Source organism: Emys orbicularis, chromosome 7, assembly GCF_028017835.1.
Source record: "Emys orbicularis isolate rEmyOrb1 chromosome 7, rEmyOrb1.hap1, whole genome shotgun sequence".
Classification (NCBI taxonomy): Eukaryota; Metazoa; Chordata; order Testudines; family Emydidae; genus Emys; species Emys orbicularis.
In genome coordinates, this window is record NC_088689.1 from 129,671,628 (window position 1) to 129,694,033 (window position 22,406).

Here is a 22,406-nt window from a genome sequence, read left to right on the forward strand (position 1 = left end):
TACAAAATATCAGCCTATATTTCCAATGAAATTGCTTTAAAACAGATAGGACAGCTAATTTAAACAGTTGTTTGCACATTCAGTATTTATGACAGGAATCTCGCATGACTGGCTGGTAGCGGCGAGTTAGAAGGTTTAGCTCAGCTGCTGCCACAAGTGATGGATGGCCCTGAAGAATTTCTTGTTTGTGATCAGATCAATCACAGAACAGAATGCGAAAAAGGGGATCAGCCTCAAACTAGATTCATAACATTTCCATCTGTATGCAAAAATGGGACAGGAAGAAATGTACCATACAGTACAGCTATTAAAAATTCACAAAGAACTTTTTACATAAAGCATATTTGAAGGTAAGATAGTTGATATGTCTTGACTTTTCACGTAGTGCTATCCAAAGATTCAGATGTAAGAAGCATCCTGTGACTCATAATGTCTTTATTTTGTATACACCGCTACCTCGATATAACGCCACCCGATATAACACGAATTCGGATATAACACGGTAAAGCAGTGCTCCGGGGGGGGCGGGGCTGCGCACTCCGGTGGATCAAAGCAAGTTCAATATAACGCGGTTTCACCTATAACGCGGTAAGATTTTTTTGGCTCCCAAGGACAGCGTTATATCGAGGTAGAGGTGTATATTTGCTAAAACCAGAGGAATGATGTGAACTCAAACTCTGGAGTTAAAACTCCAGACCTATCTTTGATGGCACATAAGAAATGTGCGGTCAAATGTTGCTGACTACTTAGTGTATAGAAGAGCCACCAGATTATATGAAGTTTAAACTGTCCATACATAGCCTGTGGACAATTACAAATTAATGGTTTCAGAAAATTTGGAAAGTAGTTGTAATACTTAACTACTTCACAAGGATGGTGCACAAGGTGCCAGAATACAGGGGCAGAGTTAAGGTTGTGTGTTGAACCAGATTTCCAGACTTTCAAGCATTTGTTTTGTTTTTTAAAAAAACTTTAGCTTAGAATTTTCTGGCTTTTAAACACTTTAGAGCTAGAATATTCTAAGGCAGGAGTAGGCAACGTATGGCAAGCGTGCCGAAGGCGGCACACAAGCTGATTTTCAGTGGCACTCACACTGCCTGGGTCCTGGCCACCACTCTGGGAGGCTCTGCATTTTAATTTAATTTTAAATGAAGCTTCTTAAACATTTTTAAAACCTTATTTACTTTACATACAACAATAGTTTAGTTATATGTTATAGACTTATAGAAAGAGACCTTCTAAAAACGTTAAAATGTATTACTGGAACGCAAAACCTTAAATCAGAGTGAGTAAATGAAGACTCGGCACACCACTTCTGAAAGGTTGCCGACCCCTGTTCTAAGGTATTTTCTGAAATAATTGATAAGGTTTAATGAGGTTTTAATTGTCTAGGAATTTACTTTAAACTTGAATTGTTTGCTATCATAATTAGTCTTGTAGTTCTGAGGATAGTGATATGATAAATTATTCATGCTTACTGTAAAGACACAGCATGTTTTCAGATATAATGCAACAAAAAATACGAATTTCATGTTTAGCCTTGTTGAGCTTAGAATGGCCTTGTAAAATTAGAAGCAGAAAACATGATAATTCCATCATTTACTTTTGACAGCATTGAAGATTTTAGATACAGGGTGAAGGTAAAAGTTCATTGAACAGATTTAGCTGGTGAGATCCATTTGAAATTCAAAAGCTGGTGGTTAACTTTTAATAGCGTGTAGCTTGCTCTTTCGATTTTGCGAAATAAGAATGATATGTGGAAACAACTTTTTTTGAAGTAAATTAGGGACATTTATTTCTATAATTTATGAAAAAGATGAACTCATTCATTCACAAGTATTGTACATAGAAAAAAATCTCTTGCTGTTGCCCTAATGAAAGGGACAGCAGTACAAATCTGATAGTAATGTAGAAAACCGATATTCCAAATGAACGCTTGCAGGTTGTCTTGCTTGGCAGGTATGTGAGGATTAATGCAATTTATTATGGAATTAATAGTAATAGGCACAGTCGCAGCTGAAAAATGAGCCTCTGTTGTGATTAGTATGTAGTCTTAAAGAAGATGAACACTTTTTTCCTCCTACTCAGAATTAATTTCGTAGCTTCCCTTTGGAGATAGATGCCTTTAATTCTTGGCATTTGATCACATTCACTCTTCCCTTGTCTGGGAATATGTTCAAATGTTGCATTTTTATGAGGTGTTCTTAAATTAAGAATCATCTGGTTCTTTCAGTTCTGTTGTATAAAATGTTAAGCAAAACCTGTGGTATTACTGAAGGGTCTGAAAAACTTATTTCCTGGCTACAAAATATATCTATGTGGATGAGACCTTTTCAGAGTGATGGGGAAGAGGAAGAAAGACTACTTTGTGCATCTCAACCTCTTAGTTATCCTCCATAGAAACAGTATCTTCAGAGTAAAAGCGGTGGCTAAATATAATGACCCAATAGTCATTGCAGTAAGAGAAATACAGGGGGTACAGTTAGAAGATTGGAAGGGCATAAAAGGAATATATTTTAAAAATAGAAGAGACAGGTTGAACTATGAGAGAAGTTGCATGTTAGTCTCCTCCTCTTTCCCTGTCATACAAAACTAGATACTAATGGACAGCATTATAGATCTACCTACCAGGAAGCAAAAAAGCAAAAACATTGTCATTCAAGGTTAGTATAAAGGAACCATCCTACACATTTCGTTCAGACTTTTAGCTTCCGTCATCCTGACAGCTCAAAGCCCATGCCAAAGTCATATTTTTCCTCTCCATGTTAACCCTGTCTTCCTTTGAGTCATCCAAAGGAAAATAAGGAAAAGGGGGGAGAGGGGAGAAATCAAATAAAATATTTTACTCTAGAGGTTTTTCTAACTAACCTCCTTTCTAGCAAAATTTTCTTTAACATATCTGAGGAGAGTGCCCGCTTAGAGGTGCCTTTCTCCAACTCTGTGTCCTTGTACACATCCAGACTTAGCCTTTGGCTAGAAATGAAACCTCTGCTCTTCAGCACTATACAGTCTCTTCGGAAGTCAACAATTCCTACTTCTCTCCTCTATCTACCTAAGGTAGGCGTTACCTCTTTGAGATACTTTTCCTCTGACAAGTCTAAGTGAGGCTGCTTCTCAGCAATAATTTATTTATTTCTTAAGTCCCCTTGGTCTAAGACCTCTTTAAGCCAGGGGGCTTTCCTGCCAGATTTCTCTTGCTCTCATGTCCCCTCCAAATGCAGGCGCATTTGGAGTAGATTACTGGACATATTAATCAGTCCTTGTTCCCTCAGGCTTCATTTATCAGCAAGTGGTGCTTAGTGTACTCTGCATGCTTCCTCTCCTTCTGTCCTCAATTTGAGTCCTTGTTGAGTTTCTAGAAGGTATCCAAGAGGGAATATGAGTGGGGGTAAAACAGATGCAAAATGATACAAATATGGAATTGAGGCCTTCTGCTGTATTTGAATAATAAATGATTGGCTGAGCCCTAACTTCACTGGACATAGAAAGTCCTCCAAAGTCCAACGGATAAGCATTTAACAAAGCTGCTCTGAAAAGGCACTTGGTATCTCACTTTTTGGCCATTATTGGACAAGAAATGTCTCATTGGACAAGTCTGTTTTTCCCACAATTGTGAGGAAGGGCCTCAACTTTTCAGAGGGTTCAGACACATTTCTCATCGTTTGCCATGTAGAGTCTTCTGTCAAGCACACCGTTCCAAGATTACTCTATCAACAGACACAATGACTTCCATTCCAGATATAACTGAGCTATACAGACTGAACTAACTTGCAGAATTATATTGGGCTGTTTGAGCCCTAAGTGGCTGTACTATTTAAATTTGTTCCAAGGGCCATTCAGAAGAGTTTGGAGAAACTATCCCCTAACGTGTCCATGGCAGTGGCCTGAAAGCAAGTTAAGTGTATTTTTGGAATCTGTAGAACATACTTCTTTAATGCAATGCAGTTTTTGAAAGCATATGGCTGGCAGCTAGGGCTCTGAGCTCTGCCACCAAAGTCTAGGATTTGTGACTTGGGTACTAAAACCTAAACTGAGGATTTAAGTCCAAATGTCCCTTTCTGCCACTCCAAGCAAATAAGCTGTTTGAAGACATAATAACAGTCACTGAGAAACACTATCTGCTCTCTCTTCTTCTGTAACTATGAAACTCACCTGGGTATTATACAGAGGGGTATCTCTATTGTCTTTCCTGTTTCCTGCTCTTCTTGTGTTTCTTCTTTCAGGAGGCTTCTTCGGAGCTAGGAGTTCTCACTTCTCCAATAGAAGAAACTGTTTATATAGATGGGACTCTCCCAACCAGAAACGCTCCCTTTTCCCATCTGAAGTTCTACTGACCATACTGTTTTGTGATCGTCTTGGTCCTTTCGTCCTGTAGGAGTCTTACTGCAAGGGTTTTGAGGTTTTTTTGTTTGTATTTTTTAATTTAAGAGTGGGGAAGAACTTTGGATGCTCTCTCTTGAGGTTTCACCCTGGGATTTCTCCTAGCTTGAGTTCCAGAGAGAATGGCCTAGCCTTTATTTCAAGGAACAGGGCCTGGAGTTTTATTTCTTGGTATTTCCAAATTCATAAGAGGGTTTTTCCTATATTGGATCTGCACTTCCCCAGTATTGGTAGATGCAGACCCTTTTCTGAATAGAAAATGTAAGGTTCAGGTCTTTATTCCAGGTGCTGTATCTGCTTGGCAGACTGGAGACATGCCTACCTGCATGCTTACATTTGCCCTTCCCACCAGTGTTTCCTCTATTGTACCTATGAAAAAGACATCAGCTTTGCTCCCTTCCCTTTAGAGTGTCCTCAGTTTAAGAATATTAGTGAGAACACAACTGCAAAGTAGCCATCGTAAGGGGACAGTTCAAGAAAGTTGATGATAAAATGCTTTAAAACTTGTCTCTCAATATGTACTTTACAACATTGTGAATGAGAGTTGCTAGGCAAATTGACTACTACCAGAAAGTATGCACTATATCATAAGTAATGTAGCCTATTCTAATCCATGCTGTCTGAATTGGTGCACTGATTGTCAAACATATTTTATTTTTCTCCATTATATACTTAACAAAAATGGAGGCATGATCGTTTTGTTTAATATTATCATTTGTAAACCTAAGTTGCCTTTTCTTCCTAATTAACCACTAGCTAATAGGTACTAATAGGCTTTGTCTTCCATTTTTCATTTTCAGTGCAGTCTGTTAAAAGCTTATGATACAAAACAAATGTGTGGAAAATGACCTACTAAGAGCTCTAGACTGTTGACATCAAGACTGGAAATAATTTCTCAAATGCACACTTACATCTACTCTGCCAAATGAAAATTTAAATAGCAAAATGTCAACACCTTGTGCCTTTTGTAACGTGTAATTTTTTTCACATTTTGGAAATTAGACTGGCTAACATTAAGGAATGTGTAATGCTGAAAACTAAAATCTACTTAATCTGTTTTAAACTTAAGCCTGACTCAGAAGAATCTCCTTTCTTGTATGAAAGATATTTTTTCTTGGTCCTCTGATTCCTAAAATCTTTTCAATCAAAAGCTGCCACTGATGCCAAATTGTATCTGCAGATTTATGTCACAGACTAAGGACAAAATCCTTCCTCTGGGGACGTGCATGAGCAGATCTCCCTATTTTTCTAAAGATCATTGCAGAATAGAGTAACAGAAAATGGACCTCCTCTTGCCCATGTTATATCTTGTGGAATATCCTATAACATTTTGCAGTCATTTATGTTAAGGTGATATATTAAAGAGATTCATGACTGTCAACATAGTAATATAATTATCTCAAATAAGATTACCACCTATGGAGAGAATTTTATTGTCTGCTGGAAGTGAGGCAAAGCAACTACTTAGTATTTAGAAAAAGACATTCCAAACAGAGAGGAAGGAAGGTAATGAGGACATTGGTGCTGAATAACCATCCTAAAACATTGGGAAACTGATCATGCCTGCAGAGCCAGATGGCCGAGAAGTGGGGAGTTGTCATCGCCAGCTACTATGATGATTTCTTTAAGTATCAATAAATGGATCAAACACCAACCTATCTTGCTAAGAACGTAGAATGGGAAAGGGTGAAGTAGAGCTCTGTGTAGCTCAAAAGCTTCTCTCTCTCTCTCTCTCTCTCTCTCTCTCTCTCTCTCTCTCTCACCAACAGCAGTTGATCCAATAAAAGATATTACCTCACACACCTAAATCAAGCCCGAGGTATTAAAAACTAGTACTCCTCTTTCACTACCTTTTCCTAAAAGACAAGGAACATACCTCACCATGTCTTGATCAAAAGGGCAGAGACTGAGAACAAGTTCTTACCATAAGATTTGTCACTGGCACAGTTGTGGTCAGACAGACACACGTATACTTAGACTTCTGTAAGATATAAAATTAACTGGCTAACTGTACTTGTAAACGGGGAATCATCAGGGGGCAGGTTGTTTCCAGTGGAGTCCCACAAGGATAAATTCTTGGCCCTACATTATTTAACATTTTTATCAATGGGCTGGAAGAAAACATAAAATCATCAATGATAAAGTTTGAAGGGGACTGCAGCCAATGGGAGCTGTGGGGGCGGCAGCGTGCATAGCCACCTAGCCTCTGCCTAGGAACAGCAGGGATAGGTTGCTGCTTGTGGGGGTCTGCCCGAGGTGAGCGCCCCCTGGATCTGGCATCCCGAGCCCCCTCCTGTGCCCCAAACCCCTGCTGCTCCCTCCCTCCCAGAGCCCGCATCGCTTCCCACATCCCAGCCCCGCACCCCATCCCACACTCGAAACCCCTCGTGGCCGTTACTCCACCCAGGAGCAGCAGGGACGTGTCGGCGCTTCCGGGGAGCCACGTAGGGAGGCGCTGGCCCCACACCAACCGGAGTATCAACTGGACTTTCTATGAAGATTAGAAATGCTGGTTTATAGAGCATCCAGTTGGTACAGGGCTGGATAACAGAGCTTTTACTGTATACACTATTACCATTTTAAAGAAAACATTGCAGATTTTGGTTATCCCAGAAGCCAGACATTTCAAAGGATAATTTCTTATGAATTTTCATTTTTTTTCTTATATCAGAGGGGTAGCCGTGTTAGTCTGGATCTGTAAAAAGCAACAGAGTCTCCTGCGGCACCTTTAAGACTAACAGATGTATTGGAGCATAAGCTTTCGTGGGTGAATGCCCACTTCGTCATGCATCTGACAAAGTGGGTATTCACCCACGAAAGCTTATGCTCCAATGCATCTGTTAGTCTTAAAGGTGCCACAGGACTCTCTGTTGCTTTTTATATTTTTTTCTTAAATTTATTCATGATAGGAGATGCTGCTTCTGAAATTTCAGCTAGCTGTCCTGAGGAAAATGGGTACATGTGTCCGAGTACTCAGATACTATGGTGATGAACATGATATAAGAACCTATATAGAATAGCATAGGGGATATAGAAAAGAACCCTTCCAGTGACTGGTGGGGAAATAGCTAGATCCCTGAACTAGAAATTGTCACCGCTGCCTTTCCTATAGGGACTGTGGAGTAACTCTGTCATGAAGGAATGGGGCTTGGTTCACTTGCAGATGAGGGGGAAAGGTCAGCAAAGAGTTGAGGGTTTGTGACCATTTGCTCTGGGAGTTGAATGGAAATGTCAATGGACTTTCCATTACACAAATGTGTAGTGAGAAAGAGAAATAGTCTTCCTGACTAGTGATTTAAATCAAATCCACCCTGATGCCCTGTTCTGTTCATTCCCTTGGAAATATCTGGCATTGGCCACTGTTGGAAGACAGGATACTGGGCTAGATGGACCATTGGTCTGACCCAGTATGGCCATTCTTATGTTCTGCTCCCATGTGACCCTATCTGAGAATGCTGCCTGACCTGATGTGTCCGTGATACTGGCGGTCTCTTAGAAAACATAATTTGTATTCATTAGTGCTGGAGCTCAGATAGACTGTTACAGCTGTTGGTATCTGTATCGTCGTCAACAAAGATAGAGACAGATTTGCCAGGAGCATGTTTTGAATGGGAGTGTCATGAAGAAGTTGGAGTTGGGGATGCTGGACAGTGAAGGGGACAGAGTGTGAACGGTAAAGTAAAGAAAGCTTCCTGGATGCCACAATCCTACAGAAGGTAGAGATCCTAGGAAAGGATGTTTGCAGTTTGTCTACCCTATTGGCAAGGTTAAAATGCCCTTTGTTTCTGTTTGTTCTCATATGTATATATTGTTTTAGTTCCAAAACAATTTGCAAAAAATTACGATCATATCTGTTTCTCATTAGTTTGGTATGTAGGAGGGGAAAAAAGCATTCCAAAAAGGGCTTTTTAAGGTAACATAGCAAATTATAATTTGGAAATGCATAAACTTAATTTTGACATGTAATTAGACAAGTAATCATATTTTGCAATGGGTGAAAATTGTAATTGCATGCTTAAATAGCGGTCCATGCCCCCGGCCCACTCAGTTGTTTCTCATTTGGTCTCACAGTAATCTTTGCTACTGAGTGCCATCATGCCGAAAACTATTAAACGGAAAATGTGACTTATATACCCATATAGACAAGGCTAGAAGTAATAAGTGAGGTCCTTGGTTGTTTAGATACATAATTGTGAAGCACTTTATGTATCCTGAGTTTTCAAGTACTCCCAAAATATGTGTGATCATTGCCTTGTTCACATATTGAAAACATATTTTAAAAGCCCTGACAAATATTTACATGCCCAAAACTGCTCCTATTTCTTTGTTCCTTTTGTTCAATAAAAAATACATACATGAACAATATTCCAGTATCAACAGCTTTATTTTTAAACGATTGATTTTTATTGCTAGAGAACTTGAAAAAATCCAGTTATTTTTGAACACCAAAGGTATAATGGGTCTTTTTTCTTTTAAATAAGCTGTACATGCTATGTATATTGATGTAGATTTTCATACTATATAGGAGAGTGTTTTTTCTTTTGCATCTTATAGATAAGGCAGTTTTATGCCAAGACAAAGGTTAGGAGAAATCTAAGGTTACAATCATGTGTAAAACTTACAACTCTTCTAAAATAAATGTGTGTCACAAACAATAATAAATTCCATTGTAGTTTTAAAAAAATAAAGCAAGCTTAATCTATGAAAGGTTGAATATTTGTTTGTGAAATGCGTGGCATGGGAGAACAAAACAAATATAAATAATTAAAACTATGACTTTAGGGGTAAAAAGAAATCCCACTGCCTTGTAATTGTGAAATTAAAAAAAATCCCACAACAAACAGCATATAGAAATACATAAAATCTAGCTCTAGTATGAACAGAAATGGCCACAATGTTTCTCTGGCAGGCTAAACTGAACATAAACAGCATATGTGAGCATACAATTTGAATGGGAAGGGGGGGAGAAATCCCTGGTGTTTTTGTTCAAGTTATGCTACAGATTATGGCCCCAATCCTGCAATCTGATCTGTATGAGCAGGCTATCAGCATGAGCTCAGCACAGATGAGGATTGTGACTTAAAATTTATCCAGTAACAATTTCAAGTATTTTATTTATTTTTTTAAATCACTTGACAAAACCATTTCACTTACTGCTTGGATCTTGGGATAGTCATTTCCCCTGTCCATCTAAAGAGACCAGAGCAAAAATGGGTACACAATAGTTCCACGTACTGTAGCCTCATATCAGATTATTTTTTTAAACTGAGAATGAGGGAGGGTTAACACAATGGGCAACTGAGGATATAAACCTTGATTTGAATAATTTTGCTGAACAATAAAGGAAACAGAAGAATGCAATCGACATACAGTTATAAACTCTTTTCAATGAAGGAATGAACAAGAATTCTTATTATATGTTTCCACTTCCACATCCTGCCTTGAAATGTCTGTAGCTCGCAATACAACATATTAAATATATTCAAGGATAGCTCAGTGGTTTGAGTATTGGCCTGCGAAATCCAGGGTTGTGAGTTTAATCCTTGCGTGGGCCACTTAGGCATCTGGGGCAAAATCAGTACCTGGTCCTGCTAGTGAAGGCAGGGGGCTGGACTCAATGACCTTTCAAGTCCCTTCCAGTTCTAGGAGATAGGAAATCTCCATTAATTTATTTTATTTATAAGGTGCTAGTTAACCCCACTTAGGCTTTAGAGTCTAGACTAACAATCATCATTTACTAAAAGTACCAGTAATCCTTAAAGTAAAGTGCAAATGTACCTTGATTATGAAGTTAATGACATTTTAGCGCTTATTGCTAGACCTTGCTGTCTCTATAAAGTGTCCTTTTAAAAAAAAATCTAAATATCAAACTCTCGCTTATGATGGCCCATAATCCTAATCAGATGTAAGTAGATTGGGGGAGAAAATATATGTTCCCAGTCTTTCTGCTCCAAAGTCCTCTCAGTGCCTCAAATATGCTTCTTTGGGGAAATTCTCTTTGGGTCCTTAAGGGTTTCTGGAAAATGTATATATTATGCAGGGGTGAAAGTAAAATTTCTCTTTTACCGGTATGGGGGGGGCAGATTTGCCCCCCCAGAAGGGGCAGGACCTCGGGTGGAAGGGGTGGGGCTGGGGGGGGTCAGCATCCCCCAGCCAGCCCGCCTGCGTCACCCCGGGCCCTTTTAAATCGCTGGCCCCAGGGTAGCTGTTCCTTTTGCCCCCTCCCCATCGGCAGCCCGGGGGGGGGCAAAAGGGGCAGGGACGTTAAAGCGCTGCCGTGCAGTGCTTTAAGCAGGGTCCTTTTGTCATGGCAGTGCTTTAACATCCCTGCTCCTTTTACACGCCCCCCCCCCCCCCCCATCGGCGGCCCTGCCAGTAGGGACCCAGCAGGGCTGCCGACGGGGGGGGGGTGTGTGCAAAAGGAGCAGCGCTTTAAGCAGGGTTCTTTAAAGCATTGCTTAGGCAGCGCTTTAAAGTCAGCAGTATGGGCCAGTACCGGCGGCCACTCTTTACCGGTACGCCGTACCAACCCGTACCGCCTTACTTTCACCCCTGACATCATGAACATTACCATTCACGTACAGTCCAGTTGGGTAGAATGACGCACAAAAAAGCAATGACCCAAACTTGTTTCACATACTTGTTTTTGTTTATGCCAAATCACCACTGCTTCCAGACCAAGCCTGAGCGCTTGTCTATACACCGAGTTAGTGTAAGGCAAGCCAGTGTGTGAATCTACAGTGCACTAACATCCTGTGTGGTCACTGCTCAGTTTAGCACTAAGAGAAGCTCCATGTCAGCTTTGGAATAAGGGGCTTTGGAGGAAGGTGCTTCCCCTTCCAGGTTACTGATCCTCCGTGGGTGCTCTTACAGCTCTTGGGGTTATAGTTGGGGTGTGTTGGCCAGAGTGCACTGCACTCTGGCAGTTTGCAGTTAGCGCAACACCCGCTTGGGGCCATTTAAAGCAAGCCTAAAATAGAGTAGACTTTATGGGGTGATAAAGGTAGTAAGCAGCCACTTTTCCAGCCTCCCTTCCTCCCCCACCACCCCAGGTCTTCTGCCAGGCACAGCTCAGCCCAACCCAAGGATCAAGGCCATGATATCTGTGTGTTGTCATATTCCTACCTAATAGTCACAAAACTACCCTAGAGATCTTTACATTGTAACTAATAGAATTTCATCTTTGATGAAGTATATCCCAAAGCTCTTTGAGTTGAAATATGAAATGTTTTGCTTCCCCTTTGATAAGATTTATGCTGTTCATTTCAATGGGCTATAGAGGTAATTCTTTATAATGGACTTCTTTAGTTTGCTTGGTATGACTCATAATATCCCTTTGTCAGATTATGTTCTGATAATACCACAAAAGAAATTATCTTTTAACATGGACTCTCCAAGGGAAAATTTTTTATTTATGATATAACCTTCGTTGGTGGTTCAGTTTAATGTAACATGGAAGGACGATTGACTGCTGTTTTTTAAAATTAATGTGCTGAATCTGAAACTTGAAGATGCAGTGTTAGTAAAAAAAAAAAAAAAACGTAGTATGGCTGTTTAAAGGACAAGTTTGTTAGCAATTCATAATAGAAAATAGCTCAGCAATTAGAACTGAAACACAACTTATGTGGGAGAAATATCACCATACTTATAGAAGTATTATATCACAGGTGTGAATTTAACCTTTTCTTTGTCTTTAAACTTGAAGGGACAGATTGTCTTGTGAAAAGATAATTTTACAAAGAGAACAAAATGGAAGAGATAGCAGCCAATAAACAAAAGAGAAGAACCAACAAAATTAATTAGAATCATAAATAGCCATATTTTTAGGCATAACTAATCTAGGTTTTGGAAGAGATGCATGTGCTGAACATTGCATACATTTATACTCATTACTGTATCTTGTCCGGACTGAACAAATTAAAAGCTATTTTGTGGAATTATATTTTCCTAGATTATTTGACACAGCTAGCCAGGCTTCAAAAAAGCAAATCACTATGCCATAAAATTGAATTTGGAAATATTTGCAACCCAAGAAAGGAGGCATTGAGCTGAGCACAAATCCTTTTCAAACTCACATTTAATAAATTGAAATGAGAGAGATGAATCTGAAGGTGATGGAGTTAGTTTTCCCAGAAACACCAAACCCACATTACTGTTGATCTATTCACAGTATTTTCAATTTATATTAATAGGTTTGTAGCATCAACCATAACCTTATGATCTCAAGGCCTATGCCAGTGGTTAGTATCTGCCAAACCAAAACCAAATGTGTATTCTCCATTATGTTTTGCCAAAGATCCATTGTTTGTATGGGTATTCATATGGCCACCATCACAGGAGTATTTGAGCGCCTGCTTATTTATATGTTTAAAACATGCTGAAGGACTTTGGGGGATATTTGTTTTACTTAAAAAATACAAAGCAGAGGACTAACACAACATATTGTTACAGTATTAAAAATATATGCTTCCAGTTGCAGAAAATGAAACTACATAGTCATGTTCCTTCAGAAAGTTAGATTAGATCTCTCTAAAATCTGCTTGCTTATTATTCAAATGGGAGATAAGCTAGTAAAATGCTGTCAGAACGGTATAGCTGTCCAAACTATATTCTCTTTAGGTTTTAAAAATATTAATCATTTGACCACTAAACCTGTTTTAACAGAAACATTTCCTGTGACTTGTTTACATTTGACAGATTCCTGAGATTGTCTCAGATTTAATGTAGTAATTCATTTTAATGAATTAATAGACCTCTTCCTCTCCAAATTCAGTGATTATGAAAACTGTCCTGATAGTTTCACAGGGCCACCATTTATCGCTTTTTAATCTGCCCAGCCCCACTCCCCATTCTCCACTTGGTTCCTTTGCCTCTGGAAGCCTCCCCAAGCCCTCAGTAATACACCCACTCCCTCTCGTATGTCTTTATGCCTTCCATAATCCTCCTGCCATAGTCTCTTCCCGAGACCAGCTGTTCAAAGTCCCCATACACTTTCCAAACAGTATAGCTTGGAGAGTTACAGCCTTGGTTCGTGCTATCAGCATGTACTCAAAATGTGATTCAATTACAACTCATACATTCAGTGAAGAATTATTGCACGTAAGCAAGTACACTCTCTTCCCCCACTCTCATCCTGCATAAATAACCCTTACTGTAAACTTACATAGTATGGATGGCTCAGCACAGGTAGTAGAATTTGCCTTCAGGTAACCAGGTGGCTCTGTTCTTGAGGCAGTAAAGGCGAGGCACTAAAAAGGAAACCAGCGAGTAAAAGGAATTAAATAAGTATTTGGAGTTATTTATCAAAAGGCTTTACAATATACAAAGTTGTGAGAGTAGTGAGAACAACACCCTTACAGAAAATTACTCCTGTTTAGTAACTGTATCAGGGTCATGCTTTCAGGTCCTACCTTAAATTGATGTCATGGATTAAAAAGGCTTATAGGGAGGGTTCATGACTGCCCATTCCTTTTGATTTCATAGTTGCTCATATTCTCAAAGTGCTTCCATGTGTCAACTCCTTCTAGACACTCCGCTTTGTGGGACTTGATTCTTTCTGAGGCTTTGCACCAAAGCTGTTGTCTTTTTATGGATACTAATTTTTTTTATTCCCTCAAGAATACGTATGAGATCCATGGAGGGGAGATCTCATGATGTAAAGAACAAGGTCCCTATTCGTAACTGGAGTTCACTAGATCTGTCACGTATCAGCTATCTTGAGTATTTTAGTTTGTAGAATTCTGATGGATTGTCAACACAATTAAATCTGTGATAGGGACAGAACTAAATGCTTTGGATTTTAGGTCTTCAAAAACCAGTTAAATAATTTATTATACAGCTTGTTGAGATATCAGGTTATATACAGTGCATAAAATAAGGCACTAAGTAAATATAAACTATTGCTGAATGAGAGAGTTGTGTCTGTGACTTTAGCAGGTCACTTCACCTTTCTATTCCTTGGCTTCTGTAAAATGGGGATGATGCTACTAACCTACCTTTTTATAAAGCACGTTGTGATCTATGGATGATGAAAAGCTCATCAATGGGTTAAGTGCTGTTAAAATATTAAAACTAAACATTTGTATCCTCATACCAATAATTGTCAAGTTTTACTAGCTGGCTCTCTATCGGAGTACAGAACAAAAGTTTCAAAGTTTTAAATGAACGGTGAATTATATGGGAGTTCCTTTTTCACATTAGTGGAAGAAGATTTTGCTTTCATACCTATTAAGTTTTCAGGTTGAGTCATTTAAAAAGAGCGGAAACAGCTTCATATTTAGAACAAGTAAGTCTAATAAATGAAGCATCCCTTCAGCAGCCTAACATCAATTTTTTTTCCAAGTTCATTTTAAGCCTTGAAGTGAACATTAACAAATGGTTGTAAATTATTGTCTATACAGTAGCAAAGTGAATAGGTAATCTGAGTAGATGAGTTTGTCTATACTCGTGGGTAGTTACTACCATTTACTCACATTCTCACTATAGTTGCCATTGTGAGGAAAATAGTCCATCAAAATTGAAGATATAAAATAGAATTGAAAATTGAATTGAAAAGTAATTTTACTTTCAAATGGTTTGCAAATGTAGATGTTAAGTGTGAAATGAATGTCGTTAATGACCATAGCTGGGAGAGTTATGCACCTGCTGATCACAGGAATATTATTATAAATGAGGTTGATTTTCTTGTTGACTACCTCATTTTTTCTCAACGTGGTCTCATTACTTTTCTATCGCGTGTCTGACCCTTAAATATGAATACTCAAGCACAGACACAATAAAAACTCTTATATGGCTTTTTTCATATGTCTCTGAGTACAAGGAGAGTAATGCAGATGTTTCTTGTCTTCATAGGTTAAACATAGGTTATGTTTTTGATAGCAAAAATAAAGGCTGTTTCACAGCACGTACCATACAAGTCATTTTGCAAATAAGATTCCTAAATTCTAATCTCTCAGTATCTGCATTGTCCCAAATAAGAGCTTCTTGATGGATGTGTTAACTGTTCAGACCTCTCAGTTTAGTTATAGCCTGCAAGAAGTACTGTAATGAAAGTATAAAAAGCTATACTAAATCTTAAATAACAATCCAGTTTGTTTCCCAAAATAAATTACTTTTACAGCATATTAAGCAATGCCTGTTTCTCCAAGTCTACCTCTGACTGTTCAAATGTAGTCCCTGAACAGAATATAAATATGTACGTGCAGATTTACAATTTATTTCAAGAAAGAACAAATATTTCTTCCGGTGTAATTATAATCACATCTCAGTGTGTTACTGTTTATACCACAAATATGGTCATGGAAACCATCACATTTAACTCCAGCATTTTACGGCGGATGGTGTAAAATGGTGGCCATTATCCGAATGACTGTGCTTGCACTGCACATTTGGATATCACTGAGTTACACCCGCCAATGCAACCCACCGGCTTCTTTATTGCTACAGTAACTAATATATTTCAGAGGGGAAAAGACTAAAAAAACAAATATGAATAAAACAGGATAAATGATTACTTTTAAACATATGTTGCAAACAAATCTTTAAAGATGTGGGGTACTATTATGTTTTTATTGCCACTCGTTTGGAAAGGTATGCGTAACTTACTCATAGGCTCTCACTTTGATCCAGTCTGACTCACAGTGTTTTGCCATTGGCTTCATAGGGAGCAGTACTCTCCATTGGGAATTGGGCCGTTAACTTCAATGGGAGTAAGATTGGGCTCTGTTTAAGTCAGTGGTGCCCAAGCTTTTCCTGTTGCACCCCCCCCCCCTTACCAATAATGGAATCTGTCCGTGCTCTCCTCCCCATCCGCGTGCCTCCTGCCCCCATTACTGGACAGTTTCCTCAGCAGAGGAGCTTAGGCTGAAGGCAGAGCTGGGGGAGGAGCTGGGGCTAGAGGTACTGCTGGCCTGGGGGTGGAGAGGTAATGAGGGCAGAGCTGGGCTGGGGATGTAGCAGGGGGTGGAGTGGAGCTGCAGCTGGGGCCAGAGCTGGGCTGAGGACAGAACAGACCTGCGTCCAGAGCTTGGTGATGCTCCCTCCTGCCCACTATGGGGGCTGGCCCAAGCCCCGCCGCGTGCCTCCCCACAGTTTGGGGACCACTGGTTTACGTAATGTGGACATTACAACTAGTGGCCTCTCATATTAGTTGTTCAATTTTAGACACCAACAACCTGATCTTATGGAAGCTATGCTTACATAGAAGTACCTCCAGCCAAACAAGAAGAACAGCAAGGGTGTGAATTCTCCTTCCCCAGCCCATAAGTGTAGCTCCTTTCTCTGCAATGGTTGGGGTCCTGTGAGGGCTGCTGCAGAGGGAGCAGCTGTTGAACGGTTGCTTCCCCTCTGTTTGGTTTCCCTGTGGGTGCTTGGGATAGAAGGCTGGAGAAAAAGCAGAGGGTGCTCAAGGGAAAAGCAGAGGAACAAGTTGGGGAAATTTGCCAAAAATTCCATCATTCTTGTAGTAAGCTGCCCCTAATACTAGAGAACAAGGAAAGTAGCTAATGGGTGCTCTGAAGCCACTCCTTCACATACCCACTTCTGTCTGCAGCCACCAGCAGAACCCTCTGAGATTCACATCGTTAGGAGATGTGTTGTGTTGAATCCATTTTGGTTGAAATTTTAAATTGCCCAAAGTGGGTGAAAGTCAAGTAATTTTAATGTGTAAACATGTTATGTAAAACTTACTGTTGAAAGCACAGAACAAAGTGAAAGAAAGGATGTGAACTGAGTTTTTTCAAACTAAAAACTTACGATTAGGGGTTTTCAAAGCTTCTGGTGAGGTTACAAAACTATTCTAGGAACAGAACAAAACTGTTCTAGGAAGAGAGAAGGTCAACAAATATGATTAGGTGTATGGAACAGCTTCCATATCAGGAGAGATTAAAAACACTGGGACTTTTCAGCTTGGGAAAGAGATGACTAAGAGGGGATATGACAGAGGTCTATAAAATTTTGACTGGTGCGGAGAAAGTGAATAAAGGAATGTTATTTATTCCTTCATATAACACAAGAACTAGAGGTCACCCAATGAAATTAATATGCAGCAGGTTTAAAACAAACATAAGGAAGTACTTCTTCACGCAATACACTGTCGAACTGTGGAACTTGTTGCCAGGGGATGCCGTGAAGGCCAAAACTATAAGAAGGTTCAAATAAGAACTAGATAAGTTCATGGAGGATAGGTCCATCAGTGGCTATTAGCCAGGATGGTCAGGGATGCAATACCATATTCTGAGTGTTCCTAGCCTCTCTTTGCCAGAAGCTGGGAGAGGACGACAGGGGATGGATCACTCGATGATCCATCTGTTCTGTTCATTCCCTCTGAAGCACCTGGCATTTGCCACTGTAGAAAGACAGGATACTGGGGTAGATGGACCATTGGTCTGGCCTAGTATGGCTGTTCTCATGTTCTTAGACCATAACTATCTTAAGAGAAAAATAATTATCTATATATGAATCATTGGAAACTTGTTTTGATTGGACAAGTCTGATGGGACAAGGATGTCACACCTTTTAGATATTTCTTTAGTGGGAACCTTCTCAATGTTGCAGTGAGACTTCAGTATCCGTATCAACCCAGTAGCACTATTATAACTACTACCATCACTGCATGGCGAGAGACAGGGGTTTGCCATCACACTATTCGGCCTTCTCTTTACTGAACCCGAGAGATGGCCTGACCTGATGAGACAAGGCAGTTCTATCTTCTACACTAGGGACATTTTTCAAAATTTGCCTAGCATTCCTAACATTATGTTCAGGGTCACTATACAGATGATTTATCTTATTCCCCGCCCAATGTCTGAAGTACAGGCTGAGGTTCAGATGGCTGAAGGCTCTCACAGTTCTGAGGGAGCTGATAAGTTTTAGTTTACCTTGGGAAGGTTGTCTTCACAACTAACAAAGAGCTACAAACTGTCTTCTTTTTTGTAAAATCAAAGCCTAAATTTTGCAGAACAGAAGGGAAAGACCTGACATATGTGAGGGACAGTTTCTTGCCATTTGAAACTGTAACACTGCATTTAGATTTCACATTTACTAAGTAGGTTTAAAAAGAAAAAAATCAAAACTCTAAACATTGATTGAAAGTTGACTGTGAAAATGAATTGTCATCTTCTTAGGGGGGCTGTACATTTCATGAAAATTATCAGTCTGGTAGAAATACACAACGTTGTTTTAAAATAGCAAATGAATGAATCTTGATTTCCAGGTATAAAATATAGCCTTTAAGGTAACATCAGTTCTCAGTATAACCGTGTGGGACAGGTAGGGAGATATTAAGCCTGTTCTGTTACCCCTGAGACCTGAAGGAAGCAGAACATAAAAATGAGCCTCTTTATCAATTTTAAGCAAACCTAATCTTTGTGATCATGGCTGTGGTCTAAATCTATTACAGATGTTCAAATTCAGTCTCCTTGGTGTCACTGGGAGGTGACCTGAATAGTGAGCAATAAACTTATGTATTATAATGCAGGTTTAGAGATATGTGCTCAAGAAGTGAAACTGACAGACAATGTTTTGTGCTATCTTTAAGCCAACAAAGAGCCTATATAAAATGACAGGTGCATTTTTAGGAAAAGAAAGCCCATAATGTTTTCCTATTTAGTAGGTGACAGTGTGTCCCAAGATAACACAAGCTTAAGGGACCAAAATAAGCATGATTATTAGAGGCTAGTGGCTTCTGAGTTCACACAAATTGAATTCTTTCATAGGCTGAAGGGCTGTGGGAATCCAGCGAAGAGTGTAGAGCTCTGAAATAAAATTAGCATGTAAAGTGATTTTATATATGCGGGCTTGTAGCCACTAAGTTTGAATTTGAGAAAGAAATCCTATTACTTATCTTGTAAAAAGGTAATTCTTAAATTCCCCATTTGCTATCCCTGATATAAAGGTTTTGCATATGAATAATAGTTTTCTGTGGTTGCCCAAAGATAGAGGTTATTGAATTGACTAAGATCCATTTCTTCCTCTCCTCCCCCCACCCCGACTTGCTCTTTACAGGGTAACTGATTTAGGAAACATTAAAAGAAGATTGTATTTATCAACGGTCCATAAGGAGTTATCTGTAACCCCTCTGCATGCAAAACTTCCTCTTTTTATGATCAAACGCAAAATAGTAGGTATCTTGGATATGTTACTTAAAGTATTGTTGAACAGAATATTTCTGTTTGTATCAGAAGACTTCATATATATAGCTTTACAGACCTGATAAAATCCTGTTGACTCAAGACACTTGAAAGAAAGCTTTGTCTAACCGAACAGGAGATATGCAATATCTGGTGCATGTGCCCGCATTTGTGTAGATATTTTTATGTATATGTAGAACTGTTCTCTACTTGATGGTATCAGAACTGCTTATAGTGTGGAGGAGAAGAATCTGAGTTCTGTCTCCCTTACCACTATGAAGATCTGAGTGATAATCAAAATCTGAGGAGGCTGTGGATCTGTTATAATTGGTGCCCTATATCTAGTGTAAAAACTCTGCCTCTTCGTATTCTCCCACAATCCATTTCTTTTTTGGTGCTTTTTCTCTACTCACAGATCTCTTCATCACCTCTCTCTGTCTTCTCCTAGCTACTGGCTATTGGTCCTATTCATGACCTTCTCTGCATATAAACCCACAACCTCCCCATCTCCTTACCACCCTGGACTCCCTTCTTGTCCTTTAGGCTCTGTTTTCTCTAACCTTGTTGCTGTCTGTTGCCCTCCCACCTGCTGTCCTTCCCTTCCAATACATTTGGAATTCCTGCTCTGTTTCCAAGCTCACTACCATTCATGACCTACTGATCTCTTACAAGCTCCATCTCCTCAACATGGCTGAAACATATTGTTATCCTTTCTGATTCTGTTTCATTGGCAGCCCTCCTTTTCTCACCCACCCTCGCCTGAAGTTAACTTTATCACCTTCAGTGGAACTCTGACTAAGCATTAGCACCCACTTTGAAATGTCACTTGTTTTTACATAGAATTCTACACAGGTAGCCACAGGATATAAGACTGGACATAAGCAAAAATATTTCATAGAGAACTCTAAAATTATTAAGGGGTTATTTTATTATCATTTAGTTGAAGGCAGTTATGTTAATTTGTACTTCTAACTTCCCTTAGTTTTTTGGCAAGAGCTGTTTTTAAAAAATTAATATGCACCAGGCCATACCACTGAAGTAGTCATTAATTCAAGATCCATTGAAATAAATTATTTTTCTTCAATACAATTTCAATTAGTTGGTCTTGGTGTCAGGCTAACACTAATGTGTCAAGACTAAAGTATGCATTAATGTACAGTAAATTAAATTCAATCAGAATATGAACTTCAATTACAGGGTTTCATTCAGATAATAAATCTTTCATCAGAGATCTGACTCAATAATCTGATCAAATACAATGACAAAATGTTTTAATAACCTTAACCCCGGAACAGCCATTGCTTGTTAAAGAATAGGTCTTAACTCTGTGAGCATTGTGAGTACTTAACCATTTTTTTTAAAATCTGATGGTTAGCTGCCTTTTAATTGTGGCAGATGTTTAAAGAGGGGCGTGTTTGTTTTTAGTAATAAAAGGTTGCTTTTCTCCACAGCCAAGGTTGCATGACCTTTTTAAAAAATTTATATAGATGCTGATGATTAATACTGATATCTACTGTGTTCAAATGTAAACCCCAATATTTGTATTGAACTTTTAGTCCCTTAATCACACCTAGCTCTTATATAGTAATTTTCATCTGTAGATCTCAAAACACATTGCAAAGGAGTAAGTATCATTTATCGCCATTTTACAGATGGGCAAACTAAGACACAGTGAAGTGACTTGCCCAAAGTCAAGCCAGTTGGCCGGTGGCAGAGCTGGGAATAGAAGCCAGGTCTCCTGAGTCCTAGTCCTGTACCCTGCACAGCTCTATCCAGTAGGCATTGTATTTTTGTCATGTGTAATTCAGTGCTATTTCCAAACACTTCTTCTTTTGTGTTGAAACCAGACGGAATGTGGCTTACATTCTCATACGTAGGCTTCCTGTACTGCCATTTTTACAAATGACTGCAGTTCTTCAGCAAGGTGACTGCTCCAGTACTAGACTTAGAAATGTCAATTATAATTAAAAATTGTGTTTTCATTAACTTGCATAGTTTATTCATAATACATATTTCTTACCTTTTGAACTTTCAGATTTAGGAGCAGAAAAATAATGGATGCAGTTTTCTTTTAAAGCTGCCTGGGATTAAATTTAATTTGTGCACTCAATTTTTCCCCCCAATATGTTTTACATTTGGCATGTAGATACTGGGTTTTTTATATATATTGGACCTTTTAAATTCTATTTTTCTAGGGAAATACTGATTTTTATTATATTCAACATGATATATGTTCAACTACTTATATGTCTATATTATACAAACATCATCTTTATGCACAGATGTTAAGTTCTCCTTGAATAAAATTGAAACTGACAAAAGTGCAGGAGCTATTGGAGTAATATAAGAAAGACTAGTGCCATAATATAATACAGTTTTTGGCTGTCTTTTTTTACCTAGTGGAAAAATAATCACCAAGGTCTTGTCTGTACTAAGAAATTGCATTGTATTTAAACACTATTTAACACTGGTTTTAACCATCAAGTTAGGTAACATAATGCTGACCTTGACTTTGCAGAATGTAGACAAGAACAGGACAAATTCAGTATTGTGTCATAACTACCTGACATGATGCTGAACGTAACTTGTTCTTGTTAAAGTCATGGGTGTCACCGTGTTAGCTAACTAAATAGTTTAAAAAATTGTTTAAATATAGTACAGTTTCCTAATACAGACAGAGCACTAGTCACCGTGTACCATTGTTTTGGAGGATGTGAGGGGACAGCACCTGTTGCAATTCATGGGGGACTGTTGATATAAGAAGTTACCAAAAAGTTTTTAAGCACAGTCTATAAAAGTAGTTAAAAAGCTACAGTGAAATTAAGCAACCTTTAAAGTATTGAAAGTAGCCAAACTTTGTATCAAAACACTTGCAGTTAACAAATTTTTCTCATAATT

The 22,406-nt window shown here is 38.9% G+C and overlaps 1 protein-coding gene across 1 annotated transcript in view; it reads left to right on the forward strand.

Moving 5' to 3' along the window:
* Positions 1-22,406, forward strand: part of CFAP20DC (CFAP20 domain containing) — a 154,871-nt gene that overhangs the window by 21,257 nt on the left and 111,208 nt on the right. The window contains exon 5 of the mRNA XM_065408313.1: positions 19,384-19,498. Within this exon, the coding sequence (XP_065264385.1) occupies positions 19,384-19,498 (115 nt within the window). The remainder of the gene's footprint in view (positions 1-19,383; positions 19,499-22,406) is intronic.